Here is a 27,970-nt window from a genome sequence, read left to right as displayed (position 1 = left end):
CCTGCCCCCTCACCGGAGCAGCTGAACTCATTCTTTTGGATCTCAGCCACGTTGAGGCCGCGAAGCTGGGCAGGAGCAGCACACTGGGTGAAGAGCCCGATGGTGGGGCGCTGGCGCAGCCACTGTGAGAGCCAGGCCAGGTGGCAGTCACAGAAGAGATGGTTGGAATGCAGGCGGCTGCAGGAGGATGGATGGAGCAGTCAACAGCCACAGGACAGCTCCTCCTACCCCACTGCCCTTGGAATGTCCCAGCCTGGCTCATCCCAAAGGCTGGGGGCATTCAGAGGGAGATACAGAGGAGGCTAAGAGCATCTCTGACAGCTTCCAAGGCCACCTTGCTTAGCAGTACTTGGGGATGCTCTGCAGGGTTATCCCCTCCATTCCCTCACCACGGTGCTGTCCCAGCACTACTGAGCCACCAGCACCAGCAGCAGAGCTGGGGACATCCCACTCTAGCCTAGGAGGTCACTCTCATCACAACCACCACAGTCCTGGCACTCACAACGTCCGCAGCTTGGGCATGTGGTTGAAGCTGGACACAGGAATTGAAGTGATATTGTTGTTATTCAGGGTCCTGCAGGAAGACAGAGAAGGGCAGGTCAGAGCAGATGGGCTGCAAATAGGAACATGAGATGGTCTAGGTGGCACTAACCCCTGGGAGCAACCTAGCACAGGGTGAATGGATGGAGAACTACAGGCTGGGAGCAGCCCAAACCCCCAGGCAGGACTTGGTGTCCTTTCCAGTCTTCTCCTCTCCACAGCCAGTGGCACCCAGGTGACCCCCTCGACATGATCAAGCCCTGGAGCACAGCTCTGCAGCAGTTGTACCAGAACCCTGGTGAGCCCCAGCTGACCCAGGGAGAAATGGCATGCTCAGGACATCCCTGCAGCACCCCAGTGAGTTGGGACACCCAAGGACACCCTCATCCTGCCTGGGGTTGCAGACTGTGGGCTCCAGCCTGTCCCCAGTCACTTACAGGACCTCCAGCCCCCGTAGGGCACGGAAAGCCCCATCCTCAATGCAGCTGATCTGGTTCTTGTCCAGCTGCCTGCGGGAGAAAGGGAAAAAAAGGGAGAATTGCTGGGACAGCCCAGGGAGAGAGCAATCAGTGCTCCTGATTGCTGCCACTGGACCTGACCCCAAACTCCCTCATGCCCAACAGTGCCAGGACTCACAGGTTCTTGAGGTCGGTGGCCCCACGGAATGCTTTCCTGGGGATGGCCTGGATGAAGTTCTCACTCAGGTCCCTGCAGAAGAAAGAGGCAGGAAGGGAAATGGGCAGTGCCTGCACAGCCTGATGTCCTATGGGAGCAGGGCATCCACAGGCAGGGGCACACCCTGGCACTCAGTGATCCCTCAGGGACTCTGACAAACTGTAATTTGGCTTCAGGTCCTTGGCTGACCACTGCTCTGCTGGCTGTCCTGAGGCAAGTCCAGCTCCATCTATGGTGGCTCAAAGTGACTGGGGCTCCCTGGGCACTGCAGACCCTGGCTGTGACAAGCAGTGTTGACTGGCACTGGGAAAACCCTCCATACTTAAATACTCTCTGACTGCTGTAATTACAGGTCCCTGCTGATTAACTGGTAATTACACTTAGTGGCTCCGGGAGCCATTCCCATGGAGCTTGACCTGCACTTCAGAGGGCACAAATAATTGAGTCATTATTTACTTCATCACTGCAGGGTACTGTCTGTGTAATCACCTGTTCTGCATTGCCAGGGCATACAAAGTCAGCAAGGGCTCTGTGTTGCAGGGCTGGCAGCAGGTCAGATCCCCCACCATGCCTGGGCTGGCTTGTAAAGACCATGAAGACCACAAATCTCACTGCAAGTAGGGTTGGGTGGATTGGCTCAGCTGTGGGAAAACCTGTTTGTTTTATTTATTCTCCACGGCTCCCAAACAGCCATTCCCACCTTAATAGTCAGCAACTCCTCCAAACTTGACTGGCAACTGCATTGCCTGCTCCCATCCCGGGGTGCCAGCACAGTCTTGCTCCAGCCACCCCTGGGGCAGGAGGTCAAGTTCCCATCTCCTTCCTGGCAGAGGGAAACTGAGGCACGACATAGCATTTTCCCTACGCAAGTCCACGGGTGAGTGAGGAGGAGACCAGGGTATCCCAGAATTACACAGGCTACACAGAACCCTCATCCCAATAGGTGGTTTAGAGTGTCCACAGATGTCAGCATTTCACACATACTGCTCACCAGCTCTTCTTCAACATAACAAAGCCTGTTTGCTATTGATACCCTACAGCTGGACTGGATCAGGATGGAGGCACAGCATTCACATTCCTCCCCTGCCCTCATTTCCTCCAAAAAGTGGGCTCAACAAACGGGCTTGCAAGAAGCTGCTTGCAGAACACCTGGAGGACTCCAAACTGGGACTTCACCCCAGCTGAAAGCTTTACTGCCACAAGGAGAAAATGTTCCCAGAGGGAAGCACCAGCATTACTTGCATGGAGGCATGAGGAAAAGGAAACCAAAAGGACAGTGGGCTTGCCTAACCCTCCAGTGGGATGCCCGGTCACCAAGGAGATGCTATACACTCTCAGTGTGATGCACCAGCCCTTGCACAGTTTGTGCATCACTCTGGGTTATTTCTGGGAAACCAAACCCGGCTGGAAAGCATCATGGCTGGGGCAGTGGAAGGGAGATGCTGCCCCAGGAACTGCCCAGGCTTCAGGGGAAGCACAAGCCCAGCTCCTGTGCGAGCAGCCGGCGCAGTTTCACAGCAACCCACGTGGCGGCACTGCCAGGCTGCCCTGCTGCCTGTGCTGCCTGCACTGCTGCCCTGCTCCTGCTGCCTGCCCTGCACCTGCTGCCTGCCCTGCCCGCCTGTGCTGCCCTGCTCCTGCTGCCTGCCCTGCTGCCTGTGCTGCCTGCGCTGCTGCCCTGCTCCTGCTGCCTGCCCTGCACCTGCTGCCTGCCCTGCCCGCCTGTGCTGCCTGCACTGCTGCCTGCCCTGCTGCCTGTGCTGCCCTGCTCCTGCTGCCCGCCCTGCTGCCTGCACTGCTGCCTGCCCTGCTGCCTGTGCTGCTGCCCTGCTCCTGCTGCCCGCCCTGCTGCCTGTGCTGCCTGCCCTGCTGCCTGTGCTGCCCTGCTCCTGCTGCCTGCCCTGCTGCCCTGCACCTGCTGCCTGCCCTGCTGCCTGTGCTGCCTGCGCTGCTGCCTGTGCTGCCCTGCTCCTGCTGCCTGTGCTGCCTGCACTGCTGCCCTGCTCCTGCTGCCTGCCCTGCTGCCCTGCACCTGCTGCCTGCCCTGCCCCTGATGCCTGCCCTGCTGCCTGTGCTGCTGCCCTGCTCCTGCTGCCTGCCCTGCTCCTGCTGCCTGCCCTGCCCGCCTGTGCTGCCTGCCCTGCTGCCCTGCTCCTGCTGCCTGCCCTGCTCCTGCTGCCCGCCCTGCTCCTGCTGCCTGCCCTGCTGCCTGTGCTGCCCTGCTCCTGCTGCGTGCCCTGCTGCCTGTGCTGCCTGCACTGCTGCCTGCCCTGCTGCCTGTGCTGCCCTGCTCCTGCTGCCTGTGCTGCTGCCCTGCTCCTGCTGCCTGCCCTGCCTGTGCCAGCTGTTCCCTGAACTCCGGCACGACCCGCCCACGAGGGATCAGGGTTCCCTCACCCTCTCCAAACGGAGAGGACCAGACACCTGCAGCAGCTCCAAATCCCCAGCACTCCTTCAAATACAAACATACTATGCTGGGGATGAGCCTGGAGACCCCCAGGAATTGCGCTGACCTTTCAGAAAAAGACAGAATTGCACCAATTCCTCTTTTCTCTTTTAGCTCCCAGAAGGAATCCCTTAGAAAATTCTTTGGAAAAGATAGCAACTTTTTTTACATGGGCATACAGTGATAGGGGAAAGTTTTAAACTAAAGGAGCAGTTTTAAATTAGACGTAAAGAAGAAATTCTTTACTGTGAGGATAGAGAGCCACTGGGACATGTAGTCAAAGAACTTGTGGATACCCCATCCCTGGAAGTGTTCAAGGCCAGGTCAGATAGGGCACCTTATCTAGTAGGTGCCATCTCTGCCCATGGCCAAGAGTTTGAGATCATCTTTAAAGTCTCTTCCAACCCAAACCATACTATGATTCTATGAACCCTCCAGGTGTAGTCCACCACTCTTCTTAGCAAAGCATTCAATGCAGAACATTCCTTCTTGGCAGCTGCCTGTCCTCCAACATGAAACCCATCACAGAGCTGAGCACCACACTTCAGTGCTCTGCACCCCGCTCCCAGCTCTGGCACTGCCTGCAGTTTGTTTGGTTCCCCCATGGAAATCTTGCTCCCATTTCTCTGCTTGGAGCACATGGGAGTCCCAGTGCCCAGGGAGTAAACCCAAGCGTCTGTCTCCAAGCTGCTCATTTACAGCTTGCGAGGAAAACGCTGCTAGAAGGTTTCAACTGACTTTGCGAGGCTTCTCCCCTTCACAGCTTTTGGTGACAGTCACCGATGAAGTGCTGCCGTTGGGGGTACCAAAGCCAAGAGGGACAGACGCTGGATGTGAGGGTTTCAGCAAGGCCCCGGCACGGGCTGAGATTACATTGCATGGTTACACAGCTGACGACACCAGGACAAACACATGCTCTGCCTGTGGAACCCTCGGCCCCGGCGTTGGAACAAGGCACGGCCCCTTCCCTCCTGGTGTTTTATAGCTCCCAGCTATGTTTGCTTTACACTTTGGTGCAGAGGAAACAGCAGATGGCATGGCTTCTCCTTGCTCTGCTGTGCGCTCGCAGCACCCGTGGCGGCCGCGGCGGTGCCACCTCACACCCCGCCAAATGCAAGAGTGTCACTGCCATCGTGTGTGGAGTGCCAGTGCAGCAGGGACCATGAACACTGGCAGGTCTGACAGCCCCGCTGGGGACCAGCTGATGGACAGGCACAGACAGAGAAGAGGGAGTTGTCACAGTCACCCCCACTGCCTTTTCAGGTTTCACTTCCAGGTATTGTCCTAAAGCTCTAAGTTTAAGAGTTCCTGGCTATTGAATCCAGGCATTTACCAAACAACCAGCCCCTTCACAATGCCACTGTCCTCCCTTCCTTGTGCCATGGTCCCAGAGCACCATGCAGCTGGAGTTTGTCCTTGCACAGCACAAGGTACAGAGGGCTCTGGTAGTCCCAGGGGTGCAAAGGTGGAATATAACAAGGAGTGAGGAGGTGGTGGAGGGCATGTCTGTCCCACACTCACCTCCCACATGGATTTCTAACCCAGCAGATGCCTGTACAACAGCAGCAGCCTGCTCCAACCCACAGCTGTGTGACGGCAAGAAGGGAGGCACCCACCGAAAGCCTCGTGGTCGGACTATATCCACACAACTCCTCCCTGGCTGGGCAGTGAGATGGATGGTGGTGGTCAGGGATTGGGATTTCAGGAGCTTCCCCGCTCAGATCTTACACCCGGCTGCTGTGCCCCATGGTGCGTGCCACGGCTGTCGGCGCGGTGTCTGGCGAGTCAGGAGGTGGCCCGGCGCTGCCTCTCCTGGCAGCCACAGCCCCATGCCAGCGCCTCCGGTTCCTGGGGAGCCTCGGCGAGGAGCCAGGCGCGGCTCCCGGGGCTGGCAGGGGCTCGGCGGTGGGAGCCAACCCCCCAGCGTGACGCTTAGCGGGGCGCCCGAGCAAAACTGTTCGACATGGCTTCCCAGTGGGGAGCCCACTCAGGCGAACAAACCCCGGCAGCCTTAATCTCCGTGGCAAGAGCCCGCCGGGCCGCAGGGCGGGCGAGAGGGAGGGGGCCGCAGCGGGGCTGCGCCGGCCGGGCAAGGAGGCCGGAGCTATTACCACGCTCTCATTCTTCTGGCTAATCCTGACTTCACACTTTAACCTGATTGAGCCTTGTTTGGCGAGGCGGCTCCTTGCGCGCCGTGTGAGGGGATTAGGCCGGAGCAGCAGGGAGGTAATTGCTTCCCGGCGGCGCTGGCCCTGAGCCCCCCGCTGCCAGGAGCGCCGGGGCGGCCTGGCGGCTCTCTGGCAAGGCCTGTCCTGCCAGGCTGCCCGGCTTGGCAGCGCCGGGGGCTGGCTGGGGCACAGCTCTGTCCTGCCCGCTGTCAGCAGCCACACGGGCACCTGAACAGGCCAAAGCTGCAGCCGTGCCGTGTCCCAGGCATGCGGAGCCACACTGTGCCAGGTGAGTGATTTTCCACCCTGGCAGTGCCCTGGCATGCCCAGGACCAGTGTGACTCCAGACAGGTGAAGTGCAGGAGGGTTATTTCCTTCCCAGCATCCACGCTGGAAATTCATTTCTGTGCCAGCCCACAGCTCCCACAATGAAAATGCATGAGTTTGCATGCCCCTCACAGGCTCCGCTCCACCAGTGCTCACAGCAGTCACTGCAGGCACCAGCTCATCCAGCAAGCCTCAAGCAGACAAGGCAACCAAAGCCACCACCCCTGTGGAGCATCAGTGCTTCATGCTGTGACATATACTCCCCAGATCCCAGCCTCACCTCAGTGATGCTGTGCCAGAGCACAACAGCATTTCCCCAGCAAGGGCACCAGCAGCTATTAAGCAACCCAGACCACCCCACACGTGCTGTCTGTCCCAGCACAGCCTGTCTAGGGCAGAGGGATGAGCAGAGACAGGGCTGACAGCTGTTCAAACCACCACCTTCACTGCCTGACAGGTGATGAGGGGTGAGCTGAAGAGACAGTAAGACTCCTGCATTACAAAAAATCAATAGACTAATCAGCACTTGCATTAGTAGCAACAGCTCAGAGTCCCCCAGGGGCTCTTCAATCCCTGTTGCTACTTCAGGGCAGAAGCTGCTGCACCCGCTGTTTGTGCCAGCATCAGCACCTGCAGCCCTGTGCTGGGGGAAGTGTCACCCACGTCCACAATCCCACATGTGGCTACACAACCCACTCGAGGTGATGCACACAAGTTCCCAGTGCTGCAAAGACCCAGTGCCCAAAGAGAGGTGTCCCTAAGGGAGCTGCTTGCTGGAGAGGGCAGCAGCCACCCCACTGCTGCATTAGCAGCATGCTAGGGCAACAAGGCAGAATTCTGACCACTGTGGCACCTGCCCCAGTGCCCAGTGCCAGTGTGAGCAGGAAAAACATGGTGGGGTTTTTGGAAGAGGTTCTTTGGCAGGGGTCAGAAGGGGAAATGAGAAGGAATGGGACAAGGTTCAAAGCAGCATGGTGTGGGAGAAAAGAAACATTATTTACTGCTTTTCACAATACTAGAACAAGAGATGACCGACACAATCACAAAGGCAAGCTTAAAATCACAGCTAAAAGTGAATCCTACAAATTAGAAGTCCAGAGGTCTCTCAGCCACAGCAAGCTCAAAAGGAAAATAACAGAAGCAAAGTGCAGAGATGCACCTGTCAAGCCTTGCTGAGGCAAGAACACCTGCAGGCAGATGCTGTGCTGCCAGGAGACCAGCTGGGCACACCTCTGGTAGAACCACATCGCCCAGGGCAGGCTGCAGGAACAATGGCTCCACCACTGCTCTCCTGGAAGGAACTGCCACCCACCAAGAGTCACTTCTGTCAGCCTGTTTTGGTGGCAGCTAGATGCACAGCCCCTCTGCTCCCCAGGGCAGTGTGGGGGACATCAGCCTGGGGTCAGCCCGATGCTGGAATGCCAGGGCTGGGCACCAGGGTCCCTGCTCCGATCTCTGCCTGTCACTCTTGTCACTGCCCCTCCTGGAAGGGGGGGACAGTGAGCTGGAAGTGGGGGAGGGAGGCGCTGCTCCTGCAGGGGTTCAAGGGGGAACAGCTGGTTGCTGTCAAGAGCATCCCAGGCTGGGCGGCGTGGCACAGCCCTCCCCGCTGGCAGCCAGAGCGCAGCGCTGCACCAGGCAGCCCCAGCCGCCAGCAATTACGTGCTGAGTAAATCGATGGGATATAATTGGACTATTAAGATCTCATTATCCTCCCAGCTCTGGTTGCCACAGCCCACAGCGAGCTGGGGGAGACTGCAACCTGCAGCCACAGAAACTGCCTCCTGACCCACACAGCCTTGATGGGTTCTGGGAAACAGTGCATGGAGCAGGGACAGCACAGACAGAGGGGACAGGGATGCTGGCAGCAACAACAGGAGACATCTCTCACACAGCAAAGCACTGTGCAAAGGCAGTGGTGTCTGTACAGGGGTCCTAGAGATTAAGACATCCAGCCATCCTTCTAGTCACCACAGCAGCCTGAAAGCCACCACAGACCTCTCCTGCCTCATGCAGGGTCCTCAGTGAAATGGGGAGTTTGGCCTCTACATGCCCCTACATGCATATCTCTGGAAAGCAGGGCTCGTGTAACCACTCAAGATACAGGGTCCCCATGCTGTGAGTCACACATGCTGCCCAGCCCTGAGTGTCCCTTTCCCTGTGCAAGGGCTATGTATCAACATCATCACCTCTCACACAGCACCCATGGTGGCTGATACAATTCCAGGCCAAGGGACAGTCCTCCCAAAGGGACCAACATCCTCAGCATCTCTTGGCACCAGGTCATATCCGCTGTGGTTCAGGTGAAAATAAAAAATCATTTCCCTTAGGAGAGCTGACTCCAATCCCACCTGAGGTTTCTCGTAATATATTTTTCTTCTTATTTTCTCAGCACCAGTAAAAGCAATGAATCCGAGCTCCTCCTTGCCAAACCTTATATATAACAAAACAATCCTTTGCTGCAGCAAAGCAAAACACAGCTTGACACCACAATGTGCTGAGTGTCTTAGACCAAGACTTTGGTGACACAAGCCCTATCAACAAATACTGCCTCTCTACTGCGTCCACACAGTAAAGTGTAAAAGTGAACAGGCAGGGAGCAATGCTTCATGCAAACTACCCTGCCTTCCCCAGGCTTCCCAAAGTGCCATGCTGACCCTATGCTCTGGCCCTGATTCCTCCCTCCCAGGAGATGCAGATGCTTCCAAAAACATTAAAGCTGGAGAGTTTTGTTGCTTGGACAGACGAGCAGAGCATGTGTAAAAGGGAACATATGCTCATGGCAACAGTTAGTGAGAGGAGTCCCAGCCCCAGCATGGTGGTGTTGATTTAGCAAAACATTTCAGGGCATGCATAAATCTCAGTGGCTTCAAAGGACACTTGCTGACCCATGCCATGACCCGCTGTCTTTACCAGAGCACCAGCAGTTGCCTCTGCTGGTATCACCCAAGGGTGCCACCATGGTGTCAGTGTGGGCAGCACGCTGAGACATGTGGGTCCCTGCACCATGCTCTGTGTTTGGACACTGGGGACATTGCTGAGCAAATCTGTGCAGGGCTGGCCTGTGCAGTGGCTCGGGTCCAGCTCCAGCAAGGATCGGCTCCTGCGTGGGCTCACTGCAATGCCGGAGCTGAGGGACTCACCCCGTGGGAAGGGGATGCTATGGGAACAAGGGGAGCTGGCCAAGGAAAAGAGGGAGGGTGGGAGGGAGGGGGAATAAAGCATCTGCTGCACACCCTGGAGCCTCTTCAGAGATTGAAACAAGTTAAAAGCAGCAGCTTTAATGGCAACACAAGTGAAATAACAAGCTGCAAAACCTGCGTGCCTGTCACCGCCCCCTCCCCACAGGGTCCCTTTGTTCCTGCAACCTCGTTATCGGCGGGAACGGGAGCCAACGTGGCATCGCCATCAGCTCTCCCACGTCCCAAAGTGCCTTGAGAGAGCCACCTCTGTGTCCAGTGCCTGTGGTCTGGCAGAGCACGGGGTGAGCAGGGGAGTGTCCTGCAACCCACCTGTGGGAGCAGCCAGCCTGTCATTTTCTGCAAAAGCACCTGCTCTGTGGCTGACACATCAATCCTGGCTCCCCTTCTGCAGGGTGAGGGTTTGTGCCTTCCAGCAAGTGTCTGGCTGGACACTGAGTGTTAAAACTGCCCCTGCCTGGCTCACAGCCTGTGTGTCCCACTGCCACTGGGAGCCAAGGCACCCAGCTATTGGCTCCACTGCTGCACACCCTCTGCTTTTCTGCATCCCTGATTCTCACCACCTCCAAGTCCCCTCAGCCCTGTTCTTCAGCAATCATTTCTCCTCCCTCTTTTCATGTTTTTGCTTCTGTCTTACCTTCTAGTAGCAGGAAATCCCTGCATGAACCCTCCACCAAAGCATGTTTTTCCAGCTCCCACACTACTCTCCAGCCTGTGCACTTACCTGCTTCACATCTGCTGGCTCATTTCAAGCATGTTCCCAGCATGCTGCAAATAAAAGGCACAGAGATGTTCCTTCCCCTAGGGCTGCATGCCAGGCTCCCCAACCTTGCAGAGGGAAACTGCTGCCCAGAGTCCAGAACCTCAGCACTCACAGACTGACATGTTCCAGGATGTTCAGCAAATCAGAGTAGCCCAGCAGCTCCAGAGCTTGGGGCAGAACAAGCTGGGGGTGGTGGCAGGGATTTGCTAGACCATGTGTGGTTCTACCTCCAGCAGACAGCAGTGTGCCACAGCAAGACCCTCCCATGCAGCTCTGTGACAGTAAGGACAGGGTCAGCCCCCCTCACTCCATCACGACCCCATGCATGACTGTGCCATGCCCTGAGAAGTGCCAGGCTCCAGCTGCCTGCCACGAAGCCTTACATCCTCCAGCAGCATGTGCTCCCTGCCTGGCAGCTCACACCCGAGAAGATACCCCAGACTCCATGCTGCAACACTCATCCAAGGTGTAAATGAAAAAGCAAATAGCTCTTCTGGCGAGCCAGCCCAGAGCCCTGTGGGGAGCTGGCTGCAGCTCTGGTTAGCAGGCTCATCCCCTGGGCTTGCAGCACTGCAGAACCCAGAGCTAATTGACTCCCAGGCTCTGAGGCTTTTAATTGCTAATAAGTGTGAAGGCAGCCCTGCCAGCCCTCCTGGATTCCTCCGAGGTGTGAATGAGGCTGAGCCAAGCTGAGAATTGTGTCCCGGCTGTCCCAGATCTGTCCCAGATCTTTGTGAGCCAAGAAGCCACGCTGTGGATCTGTGATGCTGCTCCTCAGCTTTACAGGTCCTGGGACAGCAACTGGCCCCACCTTTAAGAAGAGCTAAAGCAAACTCCCTGTGGGCTGGAGGATGTTCTGAAACCAAGGCTGAACCTTGCAAGACAGCTGGAGAACTTGGCGAGATGCCCTAGCATGAACTTAGCGTCCTTCACACTCCTCATGTTTGGCCCTAGCACTCAGACAGGTAAAACTCTGATGTCTCATAGCCTGGGGGTTCCTGAAAGCACTTGGGAGAGGCTGGCAGTGGGATGAGAAGTGGGAGATGCATTGCATGATGAAAGGCAGCCAGGGTGGAGCCAGTGGGACATCTCAAATCGTGCCCAGCATCTGGCAGAAGAGATGTGATTTCACACGGGGCTAGAAGGAAACAGCCAGGATAGGAGAAGGAAAGGCAGATGGGAAACAGCAGAGTGCAGGGCTGCAACAGCACCCGAGCATGGGAATCAAACACAGGGACACACTTACAGGGAAAACCCAACAGGCAGATAAAGAGACTCCATCTCGTGTGACACACATCAAAGCCAAGATAATAACTGCTGAAGGCAGGCAGCAAAGCCCTGCCACAAGGCTGACCCAAGCTGGGGCTGTCCTTGCCCCAGTAACAAAAGCTGCCAAGAGGGGATTTGGGAGAGCAGCACCCAGTCATGGCCATGCCACAGGGGAATGGGAGCTGCATCCCAAGGCTTCCCTCCACAGAGCTGCTCTTTGAAGAGCCCCTGGCACAAAACCACATCACAGGTCTGGGGAAGCCTCTGCCTGCAGGTAGTGAGTACAGCTGCAGCTCCCACCCCACGGACCTCCCTGTGCTGTGGATCCACAGCCCCTCCTTGTTTTGGGGAGGCAGAAATGAGTTGCTGGAGGCTCATCTGGGTACTCCTCCCTTTCCCCAATCCACACACACATGGAGCCTTGAAGGAGCAAGTATCAAGCCCAACAGCATCACTCAACCACAAGGCATAGACTGGAAAAGTCCTGGCCCTGAGTCTGTGAGCACCTAGCAGTCTCACACAGATTTTCAATCTCTGTATGAAAGTTCAAATGATGGAGCAGACCTACACCCCTTTTCAAAACTGCCCTGAGGTTAATTACATTTGGGGTTAACAATGTCTTTGTTCCAAGTGCATCTGACTCACAGTGGGGACAGCAGCTCTGTGACCCCAAGAGCCCGTGGCTCACTCTGCCCGGTGGATGTGCCTCAATAGCTGGGGATTGTGTTACCTGCATGTTAAATCTCCTGCCACTGAGCTCAAGAGCAGCCAGGATTGCAGAGGGGAACTCCACAGAGGGGAGAGTCAGGGTATTGCCTGGGAAGAGGGGATGGGACCCTTACCCTGGTCAGCTTGTGGGGTTGTTACTCACAGCTCCAGGGGAGGTGCTGGCCAGGGCTGGAGCTGCCAAGGTTGCAGCCAGTTTCCAGCACGGCTGCTCAGGTGGCCTGGCACTGCTGGCACGGCTGTGGCTCGTGCTCTGGGACCTGGGGAGAGGAGCTGCTGAGCCTGATCACCCCTGCCAGAGCAGGCCTGGCGGGTTTATTTTTAACAGTTCTGATTGAAGCTGGTTTCCTGCTGACATTTACACTCCTACATCATTATCGGCTCCCCAGCTTCCAACTGCCAAGATAAAAAGGAGAATGAAATCTCCCGAACAGTGGGGTTCTGGCTGCAACCCCACAGAGGGGGAAAGACCCAGACCAGTGCAGCTGGGCAGGTATCAGCCCCTTTGGAGGGAGGTGGGTGCCTATCTCACAGCAGGGGCATTACAAACTGGGATCCTGCCACCAGATGCAGCAGGAGCCATCTCAGAGCAGCCTGGGGAGGAATATGAGTCATCATCACTGGCATGCGTGTAAGGACATGGCAGCATGGCTGGGCTACAGATGCAAATTTGGGTGCTGGAGACACCCATGCTCCTGGAATTGCCCCAGTGACTGGCTCCAGGTGCAGCAGGAACCATGGCTGCTGTCTGGGGCCAGCAGAAGGTGAGGTGCCAATCCTGCTGGCCATGAGCATGCCCATGCCATGACCTCCCAGCAGTGGATAAAGGGACTCACGAAAACATGCAGGGCTTGGATCCCCATTGTGGTTCTCTGTGATGGGAGAGTCATGTAGGGACTGTGCAGCACAGCCTGACCTTATCCTCCTTCCTATGCTGCTGTGGGAAGGCTGGCAATGCAATTCAGAGCCAACAGTGGGGCTCCCAGGATGGCCAGACCACTCAGATGTAAAAAACTCCTTTTTTCCCTACAAAACAGTCAAATTCCAACACGTGCTGTCCAAAAATACACTCTAGTCTGCCCAGGACTCTGCCTGCTCTTACATCTCTTGGATGATTCATATTTTGTCAGATTCCAGATCAGCTCTGAGACCAAAAATACCAGGTTTGAGAGAGAAGCATGTCACAGGCCCCGGAAGCTGCCAGAGCCCTGTGAGAGGAGACTGGAGATGTGACCGAGGTGGGAGATGTCCTTCTGCAGCTGGTACTGTGGGCTGGGCGTTCCTGACATGCAGAACAGCTCTCATGGAGAGGGAAAGCCTTACAGCAGCCCTGGATGGGTACAAGCTGCTCCAAGGCCAACCGACACAACCCTGCTGCATCCCAAAACAGCCCCAAAACGGGGTGGATTCATACATGGGAGCTTGCCTCCAGCTTTTACGTAATTACTTTCACGGATACGAAATCATCAGTAACTAATTAGACAGCCCCATTTCTGCCTAATATGCTGAAATTAAATATTATATTGTAGGCATTTAAAAGCATTTATGACAACATATTACATAGGCAAAATACTGCAAATTAGCCAACTCCTACACTGAAATCCTGTGCAGGAGCAATGCAGGGACCTGGCTGGACAGAAATTAGGGACATAATTTCAAGTAAATTGGGAAAAGAGCATACTCTTCTGGCAAAGGATTTTTTTTCCTGAGCGTTGGAGATTGCTGAAGCACAAAGGAGACAGCCCAGAAACACCTCTGCCAGTCTTGCTGCCCCATGAGCCATGTGAGCCCCCCAGCAAAGGTGATTAGGATGTAAGAGGGCTCCTGGTTAGTTAGGCAAACATTAATGCAAATTGTCAGTGAGCCTGGAGATGAGATCCCAGGCACAGTGGCTTGAAGGGGAGAAGGCACTTCCTCGTATTATCAGCCCATCCACTCGCTGAGGGGGGAGTGGGGGCCAGGAGCTGTTCTGTGCCACAAGAAAGAGCCAATTTCCATCCGACCACAGAGCATTTGATGTCTTGTGAAGTCGAGGTTGCACTGTCTCGCCTCTGCCTTGTGCAAGGAAATGGCTGGATCCTCCCACTGCACACACAGCCACAGCTCTGGCTGAGGATGTGAGCATCCCACAGCACCCTGGAATCCAGCATGGGATGAGCCATCCCCACTGCACCCTTCTAGCCAAAATGCAGCTGGAGAAAAAAAAGGCTTGGGTTTGGTCTCCTCCGTATGAGCAAGGGGCCAAAGTGCTGCTGTCTTTCTTTGCCCCCTGTACAGAAAACTTCTCTTCCTCAGTCTTCAACTCTGGCTTGGTGTGAGCCCAATTCAGTATTGAGCTGGAGCCACGGGGACCACAGGAGGGGGCACAGAAGGGCTGTAGCATCCCCCACCTTAACCTGCAGGCAGGAGCCCAACCCAACACAATGTGTGCTCTGCTGTTTGTGTCTGCTCTGGTGCCAGGCTCTTCCCCTAAGAGCAGGCGGTTTGCAAGGTAAAAAAGCCCAGGAGCAAAGGCAGGGAACACCACCTGGTAATTGCCTGCAAACTTCACTTGCAAGTGGAAGCTGCAGTGCCAAGCTTTGAACAGGGCTGTTTCATGTGCCTGGTGCCCCTGCTGCTCCCTGTGCATCCCATCAGACATGGGAGAGGGGATGAGGACAGTGAGTGTGCTTGAAATTCACACCTTAAAATTGCTATCCGGGTGGACTGGCTTGTTTTTGCTGCGCAGCTGAAGACAGGGAGCAGAAAGGTGAGCCAGGAGACAAGGGCTCACATTCCCAGGCCCTTTAATGCTGGGATCAATCACCTGCTCAGGGATGCTCTACTGCAGTGAGATTGAGAGCTGTATTCAACCCCTTCCTTGCTACAGCTGCCATGCTGCAGCTCGTACCAGGGTAACACTGCCTGACGTGGAACACCCTTGGGCTGGGGGCTCTCCACACACACTGCTGCACTGCCTGGGAATTTCTGCTGCTGTCCACACACCACGGCACACACCGCAACCCATCGCCCCTGCACCACGTCCACACTCCCTCCAGCGTGCAGGCACAGTGCACACACACACTCTCTCTTCATCACTCCTTAATTCTCACTTTTGAGCCTTTGCTATTTTCTGTATCAGCACACTTGGAAAAGCAGCACTGTGAGGAGCAGCAGAGGGAAGGACATGGCCCCTCCAGGAGTCCAGCCCATCTTCTGAGACTGGAGCAAAGACCATTCAATGTTCTTCTCCCAGCAATGCTTCCTTATGCGCACAGCCTGATGACCCTCTTTAGCAGGGAGGGAGACCCTGGTTCTCCACCACCAGGAATGCAGATGTGTAACCCCAGGTTGGCCCAGACCTGCATGCTGATCTGGACTCTGCTGCTCATGCTCTCACTGCAAAACACAGCAGCAGCGTTGAGGGTCTAAGTTTATCAAAGCTGGGCTCTGAACCATTTTAATCAGACTGCCCACGCCACCATGACAAGATCCCCCTGAGCCATCTGCACCTTCCTGCATGGCATCCCAGAGGCTTGCAAAGCAGAGCTGGGGCTCAGAGTCACCCCAGCTGGCCAACACAGGGACTCTGGGACCTGGCTCAGGGGATGGACGCTCTGCATTCAGCTTCCAACAAATGACAGCCCTAAACCTGACCCCTTTTCAGGACTGCCACCTGCCTTCCAGAGACTCAGCAGCATCATCCCTGATTTTCCAGGGACAGATTAGGGCACAGGAATAGCAGATCAGTGGCCAAGGAGCACTCTCTCTCCTTCAGCCCCTGGAGACCTCTGGAGCCCTCAGCGCGGCCAGCTGAAAGGCTCTCCCATCTGCTGCTTGGAGCCGCAGCGTCTGAGGGCCGGGCAGGAGCTGCGGGCGAGCGGCCGCCCCGCCGGGCTGGGCCGTCCCCGCTGGCCCCACGGCCCGCGGGCAGCTGCCGGAGCGGCCAGCCCCGGCCAGCCCCGGCTCACGGGCGGTCAGGCAGCGTGGGCTGCGAGGGAGGGCAGCTGCCCACCTCCCCCGGGACGGCGGCGGGTGGAAAGGAGGGGACAGGCGCCAGCCAGACCCAGGCCGAGAGAGCCACCAGGCCCTGTGGCAGCGGGCGCGAGCCACACGCTGCCGAGGGCCCGCACGGTCAGCTGGCGGATGGGCCCAGCAGGGACAGGGTCCCACCTCCCACTGCCCCTGGAGAAGAGGGCTTGAACAGCGCCTGCCCCGCCAGCCTGCAGCCTCTCCCTCTCATTATTTTTTCACCGCTAGAACTATCTTTTACCTTATCAATAATTCACAGGTACAAACGATAACGTTCGCTGTCATGGTCCGGGAGCCACATGTTCCCGGCGAGGGGGAAGGGGCCGCTCGCAATCGCTATTGTTAATGCCTGCGGAGCTGGGGGGAGGCGGGGAGGATAAATATTTAACACTGTGTCTCCGAGCAAATGTCCATGACCGAGGGCTGAACATGGGTTTTACACAGAGCTGCTCCTGCCCTTGAGAGGGTCATTAGCATGTTAAAAGCCGTCAGAGCGGGGCTGATGGAAGGGCTCTGCCGGAGGGACCCCCAGCGCTCTGCCTGGGGATGCAAGGTACTTTTTGCTGCTGCAGGAACATGGCAATCTCCGTCCTGCCCGAATTTCCCCTTTCCTGAGCACAAAGGCTGTGCTCTCACTGCTTGTCGAGGAGCATCCCTATCCCTGCCTGCTACCACATGGAGGGGCATGAGGGATGGGGCAGGTAGCCTGGGGCTGGTGGGTGGCCAGGGCAGTTCATTGTGCAGAGGAATTACAAAGGGGACACAAAGAGCCACACACCACATTTTGTGTGAGCTTCCTCTCCCGGGCCGCCCGGGCCTTTCTTTTGCCGTGTTGAGGGTGAGCTTTCTGTGTAAATCCCCAGGGCACGGTGAGGGGAGAATAGGTGTCTTTGTATAAGAGGCTGAAAATAAAGAGAAGAAAAAGAAGCAAAAGCACAAAACCCAGGCCCTGCAGTGGCAGGCTGTAGGGAGCGCAGATTCCCAGAGGATGTAAAGACAGTCGTACAACCAGGGGATCAAGGGTTAGCAGGCTGCAAGTGCCCTGCTCATGGGGGCACCAACAGCTCCCCACAGCATCCCCCCACTCTGTAAGTGTCCCCAAATATGCAGCCACAGTGTAACTTCCCCAGAGCCATGTCCTCGTCTACAGCCCGGTTTCACATTCTTATTGTTCCAGGTACAATTTTGGGCACTGACAGATGGGAAAACCCCACGCTGGGATAATCCAGGAGCACTCTGTTTTGGCCTTGCTGTCACAGTCACTGCTGGCATCTCTCCACAAAAGGATGGGAACAGGAAAGGAACAGGTCTTGTCTGGCTCTGTGGAGGTGAGGGCACAGGAGGATAAGGGAGGAGGGTAGGGAAGAGAGAACATCTTCAGCCACCACTGCTATTTACCCTGTGAACTCCAAGCCAAAGCCCCCGCAAAGTCCAGCCAGCACCTAACCAGGCAAGGTACTTTAGAGCTCATTAAATTAAAGCAAAGCTGTCTTTCCCTTTCACAGTGCAAGTAAAATATATTTCTGCCTAAGATGCTCTGACAGGACAGCAGCGCAGAGGTCGGGAAGGCATCCCCTGGGGAGAGCGTGGGAAGACGGGCGCCAGAGGATCTCCCCCAGCCTGGCTGAGAGCAGCAGAGGCAGCCTGGACCCCCCTCCAGCAGCCCCACGGCTGTGGCAGCCCCATCCCTACCCAGACGTGCTGTTCAGACATCAACTCACATCATCACAGACAGAGAAGGGCCTCTGCAGCCGGCTTTGCTCCGTCAGCCTTGCAGAGTGGGGATGCTTGGGGGTTTTGAGAGCAATTAAGGATTTGGCCTATGTTGGAGGCACTGGACTTATGTCCTCAATACCCAGAGAGGGAGAGTGGGTGAGGTGTCATCCATCACCCAGAACAGGACACTTTATCACTGGGACATCTCTGAGCACTGAGCCCAGACCCAGAGCCCTCCCAGGGATTTCTGCTCCAACTGACACTTCAGTTTTCACCACTGGGAAAAGAAGTACAGTCTCCTTTGCAACTTCAAAGGACATTCAATTCATCTCTTCCCAGCTGAGTGTTCAATGGTTAATTGCTCTCTGTCGTGAAAAAGACAAATTTAATTCTAGTCTGAATTTGTCTAGTTCAGCCCCCAGCCATTGAATGATTTTATGCTTTTTCTTTTCTTTTTCTTTCTTTCTTTTTTTTTTTTTTTTTTTTTTTAATTAATGGCATCCCTACAATCAGGCTTTTCCCCATGCAGGTGTGCAGAGAGATGAAGATAAATTTCTCTTCTAGCCTCCTCTTGCATACACTAATAGGCTGAGCTTTTTAATTCTTTTCACTGGAAGGCAGATTTTCCAGGCCTCCAATTATCCTGCACTTCCTCTCTGAGCACTTTCTAATTTCCCAACATCTCTCTAAACTGTGGGCCCTGAAGCAGAAACTATGCTCAGCAGAGGCCTCCCTTCTGCCCCCCAAACTGGCAACTCCCCAGTACCCAGAGCTACTCCATGCATCCATCACTGCCCAAGCTGGAAGCCTGCATCCCAGAGCAGGCTTACAAGAGGGCTGCTAAGTCTTTTTCAGTGTAACCACATCCCCAGACACTGCTCCCCGTCTTGTAGCTGTGACCTACATTTTTTTTTCCCCAGCTGCATGACCTTGCATGAGGATGTTTTCCAGTGCAGGTGTTTCAGGCGGAGCATCCCTGCTAGACCGACATCCCACCAGCCCTGCTCCTTTCACCTATTGGCTCATGTTTCCTCCCAGACTGAGTTCTGTCACTGTGCAGGTGCTTCTACATCACCCACGCCACTCAGCTCACCCTCAGCTGGTGCAAGGCAGAAAGAGGAAGCAACAAGACACCAGGATATTGGGGGTGATTGGCAAAAGTCAGTATTGCCATTCCAAGACCACTGCACCGTTGCAGAGATGGTGAACATTAGTTCACCACCATCAGACCCCCACTGCACCCTGTCAGAGAGATGACCACTGCAACTCCCCCAGGGATTTCAACCAGTGAAAAACGCTGTCAGAAATGCTACACAGATTTTTGCAGAATATTAATGTTTTCATGCCAATATCCTCCAGGCAAGAGCAAAATGACTTGCAGAAGTCTTGGTATATCATGTCAGCACAGTCGCTACTTATCAACCCAATTTGTCAGCTCATCAAAAAAATGATATCAGGTTTGTTTGACGAGAGCAATTTTCCATGTGGATTGGCATTAATTATCCTTTAATTCCTCCCTGATTGCCACCCGTATCGTTATTGTAGCGGGGATCGGTGTCAAGCTGGAGGCAGAGCAGTGGCTGCCACGGGGGGAGGTATGGCAGGGATGCTCTGTGTGCCACAGGGGGAGGCATGGCAGGGATGCTCTGTTGTCACTTGCTGTGCTGCTTCAGGGTTAACGACCTCACCCTCTGGAGGTGACAAAGTGACTGATGCATAGAAAGTGTCACATCCCTCCTGACACAGCCCAGGTCCTGGGCAGGGGTAGCTGCTAAGAGACAAGACCAGGATGAAGAGAGTCAAGGAGGATGGGGGATAGGAAGATCCTGTCCTAAGGAGCAGGCTCCACAATGGGTAATTTGAGCTACCCGGGTGAAGAGCCATATTTATACAACCACTCCTGCCAGAGATGGGGACCTGCCTGCACCATGAGTCCCTTTCCTTAGGCAAGAGGCAGCCCTAGCCACAGGCACAGGCTGGAGCAGCCCCAGGAACAGCCAATATTTGCTTTCTCTCAGTTAACCCTCAGACTGAGGAATGCAGGGTCACCACCTGTGTGGCTCCCTGGGGAGGCAGCTGTGTGTGGAGGGATGCAGGGATGTCCTCTTTTGACTACGCTGTTTATTTTCTCAATATTTGTGGAAGGAAACAAGAGCTGCATGGGGGAATGTGGGGCCAAGGATGGGCTGGGAGGGCTGGCCAACAGAGCGTTGGTCGAGGGTCAGCAGGTGATGGAGGTCAGCCAGCACTTCCCAACCACCCTCTGTGTCCCTCTGACAGCCAGCCCTCCTCTGCCACCTTCCTCATGGATGGGGAGTGTGGCTGTGGGTCTCCCTCCCGAACCTTGCCTCATTCCCTGGCTCAGCCATCTGCTTGGATGCAGCTGGACAGAGCAAACCACTGCTTCACAAAACAGGGTGAGTGGGCTCATTCCCACCAGGACCAGGGCTTTGCCTGCTTTCAATAGCAAAAGGTTCCATGTGATGCTGATTTCCACTAAACCTGCCTGCTTCTGTAGTCCTGCTTTCCCTAAAAAAGTTAAAATCTCCCACAAAATGATGTTCTGACCTATAGCACAGCAGATATTCCCAACAGATGACTGTCTCACAGCTTATATCCTCATTCTGCACTGAGCCATTAATAAAATTCAAAAGCAATGACCTTGAGGTCCCTGCCAGTGACACCAAACCCCAGCAGCCTTTCACTTACACACTCTTCATCTCATTTGGGACTGACATGCTTCCAATCAAGGCTCTGCCATCAGACAGGCTGCAAACACACAGCCCTAGCACCATGCAGCAGGTCTGGAGGAGAAATCTGGCCATTGGTGGGAGGTACAGCCCTTGGCAAGATGGGCAGGGCTGTCATCACACCTCCAACCCCTACTGATCTGGGAAATGCAACTGGCAGGGCCACACAGGCAATTTAGTTCCTGTCTCTGTGACTCAGTTTTCCACCCGTAAATACAAAAAAAAAATACACTGACATCTGCACTGGTGGAGATACTGAACTGAGTAAGCGTCCACCCCAAGCTACTCTAGAGCCCAGGGGGAGGGGAACAAAGACAAAATATTATGATTCCTCATTGCAACCAAGACTTCAGAGCAAAAATTGATGCACCAGTGGTGCTGCCCCAGTGGGCTGTATTTGCATTGTCAGCTAATGATTGAGCTGAGGCACCTCTGAAAGCTGGAATCACACACACAGTGGTTGTCCCCTGCCCCACATCCCCCGAGCCTTGCAGCAGGGAGAGTAGAGCCTGCTGCACCCCATGCTCCGGGCCAGCCAGGGAAGGTGCATCCTGTGGTGCATCTGCCTGCTCACCCCCAGCACCTGGGGAGCCTCAGGGCACCCCAACTCCACTGGCACATGCTCGGAGCAGGCACTCTGCCACAGAAGAACCAGCAGCTGCCTGCTGTAGCATCCCAGCTCCCAGCCCCAAGCTCCTTAGCAGCGGCCCCTGGCTGGGGTTGGGGTTGTGGGGGTGTTTCCCAGTCCAGGATGCCCATCTGGAACCCATTAGGCACCTTTAATCCCCCTCATCCATTCTGGTGCTGTCTGAGCTCCCCCCCACCAACACACACAAACGCTGCCATTCAAGCAGTTAATTTAAACAAATTCTGCCCAGCCGCCACATCGAGAAGCGATGAAAAAGCCAAACGAAGCAGCTCAAAGCCAAGAGGAGAATGAAAAAAAAAAAAATAGAAAGAAAGAAAATAAAAGAAAGAAAACCACTCTGCACGGCAGGGCTGATACCCAGAAAGACCAGCTGCATCCTCCCATCCCAGCCAGCCCCAGTCCTCCCTTCTCACAGGCAATCAGATACCATGCGGGCTGTGTAATTGGATGGCAAAGGATAGAGAGAGACATCTTAAAGCTTGGGTCTAATCTCATTAGCACCCGGCTGCGGGGATGCTGTGAAATCGTAGGATGCAGGAATGAGCAACATGCTGAGCCCGTGGGGAGGAGAACTAGCGAGCTGGAGCGGGACGACAGCACCGGGAGGTGGAAATGCCTCCGGTCAGACAGCAAGAGCTGGAAGCACCGCAGAGTCCTGGGAATGCAGCCAGTCCCCTTGCTTGCTCCTCACTTCCCTGCTCCTGTTTACCCCACAAGCACAGATCCCCACTCCTGCTACATGGCCCTGACTTTATCCCTATGATTGGTAATTAATAGCGCTAGTGTTAATTGCTGGGCAGTAACAGCCCGGCTGTGCAATAGAGAGGAGCTGCCATGGAGTGTCCCTGGGGTTGAATACCTACCCCCAAACCACCCATTTTACATTTCCACCATTCCTGCCTTGGACTGGCACATACCCAGCAGAATACACTGCTGCATGTTTTGTTGGGTATGTGCTGGTCCATGGCAAGAAGAATCACCAGACCCCAGGCAAACATCCCAAAAGGGTGCCATGATGAGATCAACTGCAACCCTCATCTTGCAGGGTTGCCACTGTAAGTCTCTGTCATATAGTGACTGGCCAACAGTGTCCCCTGGGAAAAAGCAACCTAAATGGGGCAAAGTGGAGGGGATGAAGCACCCACCCATCTGTGGGTCTCCTAGGTGGACAAACGACCCTTTGAGTGTCGTACCAGGGATGGGAGACACAGGGTCAGAATTCCCAGGTCCCTTGGTCCCTTTCCCAGTTCTGCCATGGGAGGGGTCTGGGTGGAGAACTTCCCAGCTCCAGGATGGGAAACACTTTTTGAGAGCTATTCCTGCGCTTTCCACATTTAGTACTCTGTCCATGCAATATAGCTAACATCTCTCCCTCCTTTCTCCACATAATCCCAAAATTACCATTTCCCAAACACTCAAGTGGATGGTCAAACTCTTTCTGGCTGCACCTCCCAGGGAAACATCTCTCCTCCAGCCCCAAGGCCTGCAGAAAATCTGTGCCACTTTTTCTCTTCAAGTAGCTCTGCCTCAAATGCCATCCTTGACTGGAGGGGCAGCGAGGACCAGGGAAAAGGAGAGGTGAGGAAACCATTGTAAACCATCCCTGCCATTTCCTACATCCCAGTTTAGAGAAAACAGGACAGCGGGATGTCTTCAGTTACCAACAGCTCCCTTGGGAGCAGTAAAAATTAATCCAGCTTTTCCTATCCTGAAGGGAAATACAGACACAGATGAGGATGAAAGCCTCTGTGGGCAAAGGGGGGTGCAACAACCATGGAAGGTCAGGGGAAGGCAGCTGGTAGGACCCCTTAATCCATACTCTGCTTAGCTCTGGCAGGGCAGTGGGAGTCCCAGCCACAGAAACCTGAGTCTCACTGGTTAAGTCAGGATAAGCCTGAGATGATAATTAATTTAACACAGATGAGAATCTGGAAAACGAATCCCCACCTCCCCAAAGCCATCCCAGCACACTGCCAGCAGTGTTCCCTTGCATGTAGATGCCAATAGGCACACACAGGGAAATGTGCTCACCAAACCAGAACACCCTCAGCTCATCCCTGCAGGCAGGACACAGCTCCCCCTTGGCAATGCCTAGGAGCCCTGCTGCACCAGGAAAGCTCCCACTTAAACTCAGCTGTTTGGCCCTTACAGCACTTTAGCATGGGGAACTTTACCCACCTACAGCACTGGATAAAGCATCCCAGTGCTCCAGGCAGCCCTCTTGGGCAAGAAGCCCACCAAGCCCAGCTGCTGGTGTCGGGGTTGCAAGTTGTGTGCTCTAGCACCAATGCCAAGAGCACCACAGGCCCCTTGGGAGCAGAAGAGGAAGAACAGGGCACAGGAACCCCTGCTGGAAGCAGTGCTGGAAACTACAGACAGCTTGTTTTCTTGGCAATCCCAGCATGAGAGATGAGGGGTTCCAGCATCTACCCATGGGAAGATCAACCAGCAAACACAGGATAATCACCTGGCTCTGCACATTCACACGTCTGTGGGGTGCACGTGCAGCAGCACCAAGATATAACTTAGCCTCAAATTACTGCATAAGACTTTTTTTCTTCAACATTCTGGAACTCAAATTACCAGAGGCTAATTCTGCTCACAATTCTTTAATATCACTTTGAACCCTTCTACTATCTGAGCTGTGAAAACAGGAGGAAGGAAATGCCTTTATTCTGCACTCAAAATGGATGGACAAAGGCATCAGCTCCTCCAAGTGCACTTTTAACTCTTTCAGGGGACCAGAGGTGGCCAAAGGCTGAATGTGGGACAGTGTAGGCAATGAGCTGTGAGGCAGGTAAAGAATAAATAATTTCTGTGTTTTAATAGCTGTGTAATTAGCACTGCTACTCAGCTTTAGGAAGACTTGACTTTTCATTGCTTTTTCCCATGGGTTGCAAATTCTCATTTGCCAGTGCACCACTGGGAAGCTGGACAGGGATGCTCTGCATGATGCCATGTGGAGGGGAGGACTTTGCTGAAAGGAGCAGGGGGCTGAAAGCTGCACCTCACCACATTTTCAGCCCCTTTAGCTTTAATAACATCACAAAACCCAAATCCAAAGTAAGACAGAGGGTGAGCCCAGCAGAACCAGTGGCTCAAGGAGAGAGCTTGACCCCGTGCATTGCCAGGGAAACCTTGGAAGCGACTCAGCAGCCAGAAAAGCGGAGCCGGCCGTGAGTCGGGAGCACGGCGGGGTGCATGGAGGGAAGGGGGCAGATTATCTCCAGGCAGCCGTCTGGCAATGCCCACTGCTGGCATTGGCTCACTGGCAGGATAATGGCACAGAACAGAGCCAGGGCATCCCTGTGCAGGGCTTGCACCACCACCCCGGTGGGACAGGGCTGGGCTGCTGGGAAGCAAGGAGGGTAAAAGGCATGTTGGGGCATGATGGCTACCCTCACCCCAGCACTCCTGTGCCTCTGGAGACTCTGGGTCAAGTCCCAAAATGCTTATGGAAGTGCTCAAATAAAGAGATCTTCAGAATGTGCTTAATTTGTGAGGCTTTGAGGTTGTCTGCACTCAGGATCCACCAGGGAGTCTCACTGCCCTCCCCCCACCCAAAAAAAGCTGAGATCTGTGGCACATCAATGATGAGCAGCTCCCTGCACACGGGTGCTCCTTCCCAGCAGGGTTACCCAGCCCAGAACCCCAGAGGTATCTGTAAGGATGCTGTCCCCACAGCCAGAAGCACAAGGATGCACAGCCTGGCTCAGCCTGGCCCTCCAGCAGCCCCCGAGCCCCGCCAAGGCTGGGGTGCCAGGAGCAGTCCCCCAGCGCCTGGCAGCCTGCCGGGGAGGGGGCTGGCCGCCCACCCGCCTGGCAGCATCCTCCCCTAGGTAACCTCCCCACCTATTAGTGGCACATTTGTTTCCCTGCGTTTCCTTAGAGCTGTCACGAGCCACACTGACTCTTTGTTCCCGGGGGCTGCGGAGAGGCCTCCCTTCCCCCCAGCTGGTGTGGGGGGTGTCTGTGAGCACACAGACCCCGCAGCTCCCCCCTCCCCCCAGCTCTAGGGGTAAACACGCTGCCCCTCCTCATTGGTATTCGGGGGGACACATCCCAGCCTGGCCCCCCCAGCCTGCTCTGTCCCCAACAGAAGGAGCTTTGTCGGGGAGCGCGATGGGGTACGGCACCCGCAGTCCAAAACGTGGGCATGGTGACAGCAGGGACACTTGGCCCTCACCCGGCAAGGGGAGGGGGATGCTGCTGGAGGGGGAGCTGGGACAAAACGAGGGATGCTGGGGCAGGGGAAGCAGGGAGGTTTGCTCCAGGAAAGCTGCTCTCTGCTCTGACCTTGGCACTTAGCTCTTGGACTGCAGACCTCTGCACAGAACACCAGCACACACACATCTGTGCAAAGAGCAAGAGAGCACGTGCCTGGGGAGCCAAAGCAAGCCTGCTCCAGCATGGGAAGATGAAAACACAATGCTGTGCCCATAGGCCCCTTCCCACGCAGCGGCTGCAGGCTCCTTGCCGAGCTCCAGAACCAGCACAAAACCTTGCTAGGAGTGAACCTCAACCAAAGCCCCAACAGAAATGACTGTGGGAGGTGGGGGCAGGTGTCTGGCACAAGACAGCCAGGGCACAGCCAGAGCCAGCCCACCACAGTGACAGCATGTGCAGGGAGCCAACCAGCAGGCAGGCACCAAATATCCCCCCTAAATTGAAAATGGGGCTCAGGCAAGTCTCCCCCACCGGGAAGGAGCAAAGCTGTGGCAGATGCATTCCCCAGAGAGTGTCCCCACCTGGCACCCGCACCTCCCACCTGGCACCAGCATGACTGCCCACTGTGGGGGCACGGGACCGCTCCTTTATCCAGCATCCACCAAGCACACATTTTTTCCTCCATCTCTGCCTTCCCTATCTGGGGTTTTCCTGGCGCAGCCGAAGAGGAACGGTCACTAGTACAGTCTCGCAAGCAACACCTCCCACGCGCAGCCAGCCCCATCTGAGCAGGGCCTGTTTTGTTATTCCTTTCTCTGACAGCTCCTTTTTCACTTGTCACCCTGTTTTGCTACTACTCAGCTCACAGCTTCCTCTGGCGTGGTTGTGATCCTCTCCTTCTTGAAGGATGTCATTTGCATTTTCTCAAGTTATTTAGCAGCCCTCCATTTTTCTCTGCCTGCTTTTCTAAAGGCAATTAGGGCTGGGTTTAGCCAAATGCAGGGGTGGTGGAGGAACCTGCCCCAGGGCTCCCGTAAATATCATCTCTCCTAACCAAGCAGCACACCCAGCTGTGGTGCTCTCTGCCACTCAGCTCGAAACTCACAGCTCTTTAAATACTCCTGGGTCCATGGTGGGTCTGGACCAGCCGCTGGTCCCTCTGTCAGCTCCCAGACAGAGGCAGTCCTAGAGCATCACTATTCCTCTGCAGGCTCTGGCTGCAAGAGAAGAGTCTCACGGGAGCGTGACAATCGCCCCAGCTCCTACAACATTTCACATGTCCCCGGCTCAGAAAGTCACCAGCCCTGATTGAGATGTTAATGCTGTTTCCAGGGAGCCCCTGCCCTTACAGACTGAGAGCAGCACGGCAGCCCTTCCCCCTGGGCTTGGCTGCCAGCTGAGATGTGGCACCATCTCCTTCACCATTTTTGCTGGCATGGGTCTGACAGGAATTGAGACTGTGTGGCCCATGTCTTAAATCTCCCTCCTTCTGGAGACAAGACTTTTTTCCCCCCTACTCTCTGCTCGCTCTCCCTCAGCTTCCACTCTGCCTGAGCAAGGAGCAGCTACTGCAGCTTTTGTTGAGGGAAACCACTGGGCAAGGACTCCCATGCGGATGCATCCATCCGGGATTGTGACTCCCCTGCAGGAGCAACTCCCCAGAGCTCCTCACAGCCGAGCACCCACTGCTCCTCTCTTCCCTCGCATCAGCTCGGCTTCCCTTGGAGAAAACTATTTATTTATAGCCATCCTGGCTGCCTTTAGCACATTTCAACAGCCCACGTCTTTGCCTCCCTGATGATGTGCCCACAGCATTTCTGTCCTCACCTGCTGCTGCAGCCATTCCAGACTCCTCTCTTCTCCATCATCCCCCAATCAGAACCCCCAAAGGTATTCAGAAACAGCTTCAGGAGGAGGTTTTAAGGGAAGGTAAGCAGAGAGGGGAGAGAGTGCTACAAAACTCCTTTCTCATCCTTCCCCCCTGCTCTTTCCAAGGAAGCAGAGTTTCTCTCTACTTGCTTTTTCTGTTGGGACACCCAAAAAAACCCCAACTCCTGACAGCTTGGGAGAGATGGTGAAGGAAGGTCAACCAGCATTGCCCTGGCTCCTGGTGTGCATCAGGGCAGTACTAGAGCATCATTGCTGAGCCAAGATGTGTATGGCTGTGGCACACTGGGGACCAACACTGAGCACTGCAATAGAAGAGGTCACCTTCTTGCTTGGGTAATCCTCACTGGAAGGAAAGATCCATCTTTTTATCAGCTCTTCACTTCACAGGAGATGTGTTCTTCCCCAGTGAGCTGCTGGGGGATCCTGGCTTTCCCCCCTGAGTCCACAAAGCTTTGTTCTTCCATCCAGTGCTGACAGTTTAATTAAACCCAGTTTGAGAATGGGTCACTGAGGTCAGGCGCTCTCCAGCGAAACCTCTGATCAGCGCCACTTCCAGCCACCAGCACTGCTTAATGAGTTATCCACTTATTGCAGGGACATAAATAAAGGAGGCCATGCAGGGAGTCCCCCCTGCCTCCTGCCCCCACTGCCAAGGACCTCCCCCCAAAAATCT

General features: G+C 55.1%; 1 protein-coding gene across 2 annotated transcripts in view; it reads right to left on the bottom strand.

Moving 5' to 3' along the window:
• The window catches only part of SLIT1 (slit guidance ligand 1), a 60,626-nt gene that overhangs the window by 15,778 nt on the left and 16,878 nt on the right, over positions 1-27,970 (bottom strand). For both annotated transcript variants that reach the window (XM_056495300.1, XM_056495299.1), the window contains exons 5-8: positions 1,177-1,248; positions 978-1,049; positions 503-574; positions 14-177 (exon numbers count right to left, since the gene is read on the bottom strand). In XM_056495300.1, the coding sequence (XP_056351275.1) occupies positions 14-177; positions 503-574; positions 978-1,049; positions 1,177-1,248 (380 nt within the window). The remainder of the gene's footprint in view (positions 1-13; positions 178-502; positions 575-977; positions 1,050-1,176; positions 1,249-27,970) is intronic.

This window comes from Oenanthe melanoleuca, chromosome 6, assembly GCF_029582105.1.
Source record: "Oenanthe melanoleuca isolate GR-GAL-2019-014 chromosome 6, OMel1.0, whole genome shotgun sequence".
Taxonomy (NCBI): Eukaryota; Metazoa; Chordata; class Aves; order Passeriformes; family Muscicapidae; genus Oenanthe; species Oenanthe melanoleuca.
The sequence above is the reverse complement of the archived record's forward strand: the minus strand, read 5'-3'. Positions and strand labels throughout refer to the sequence as shown.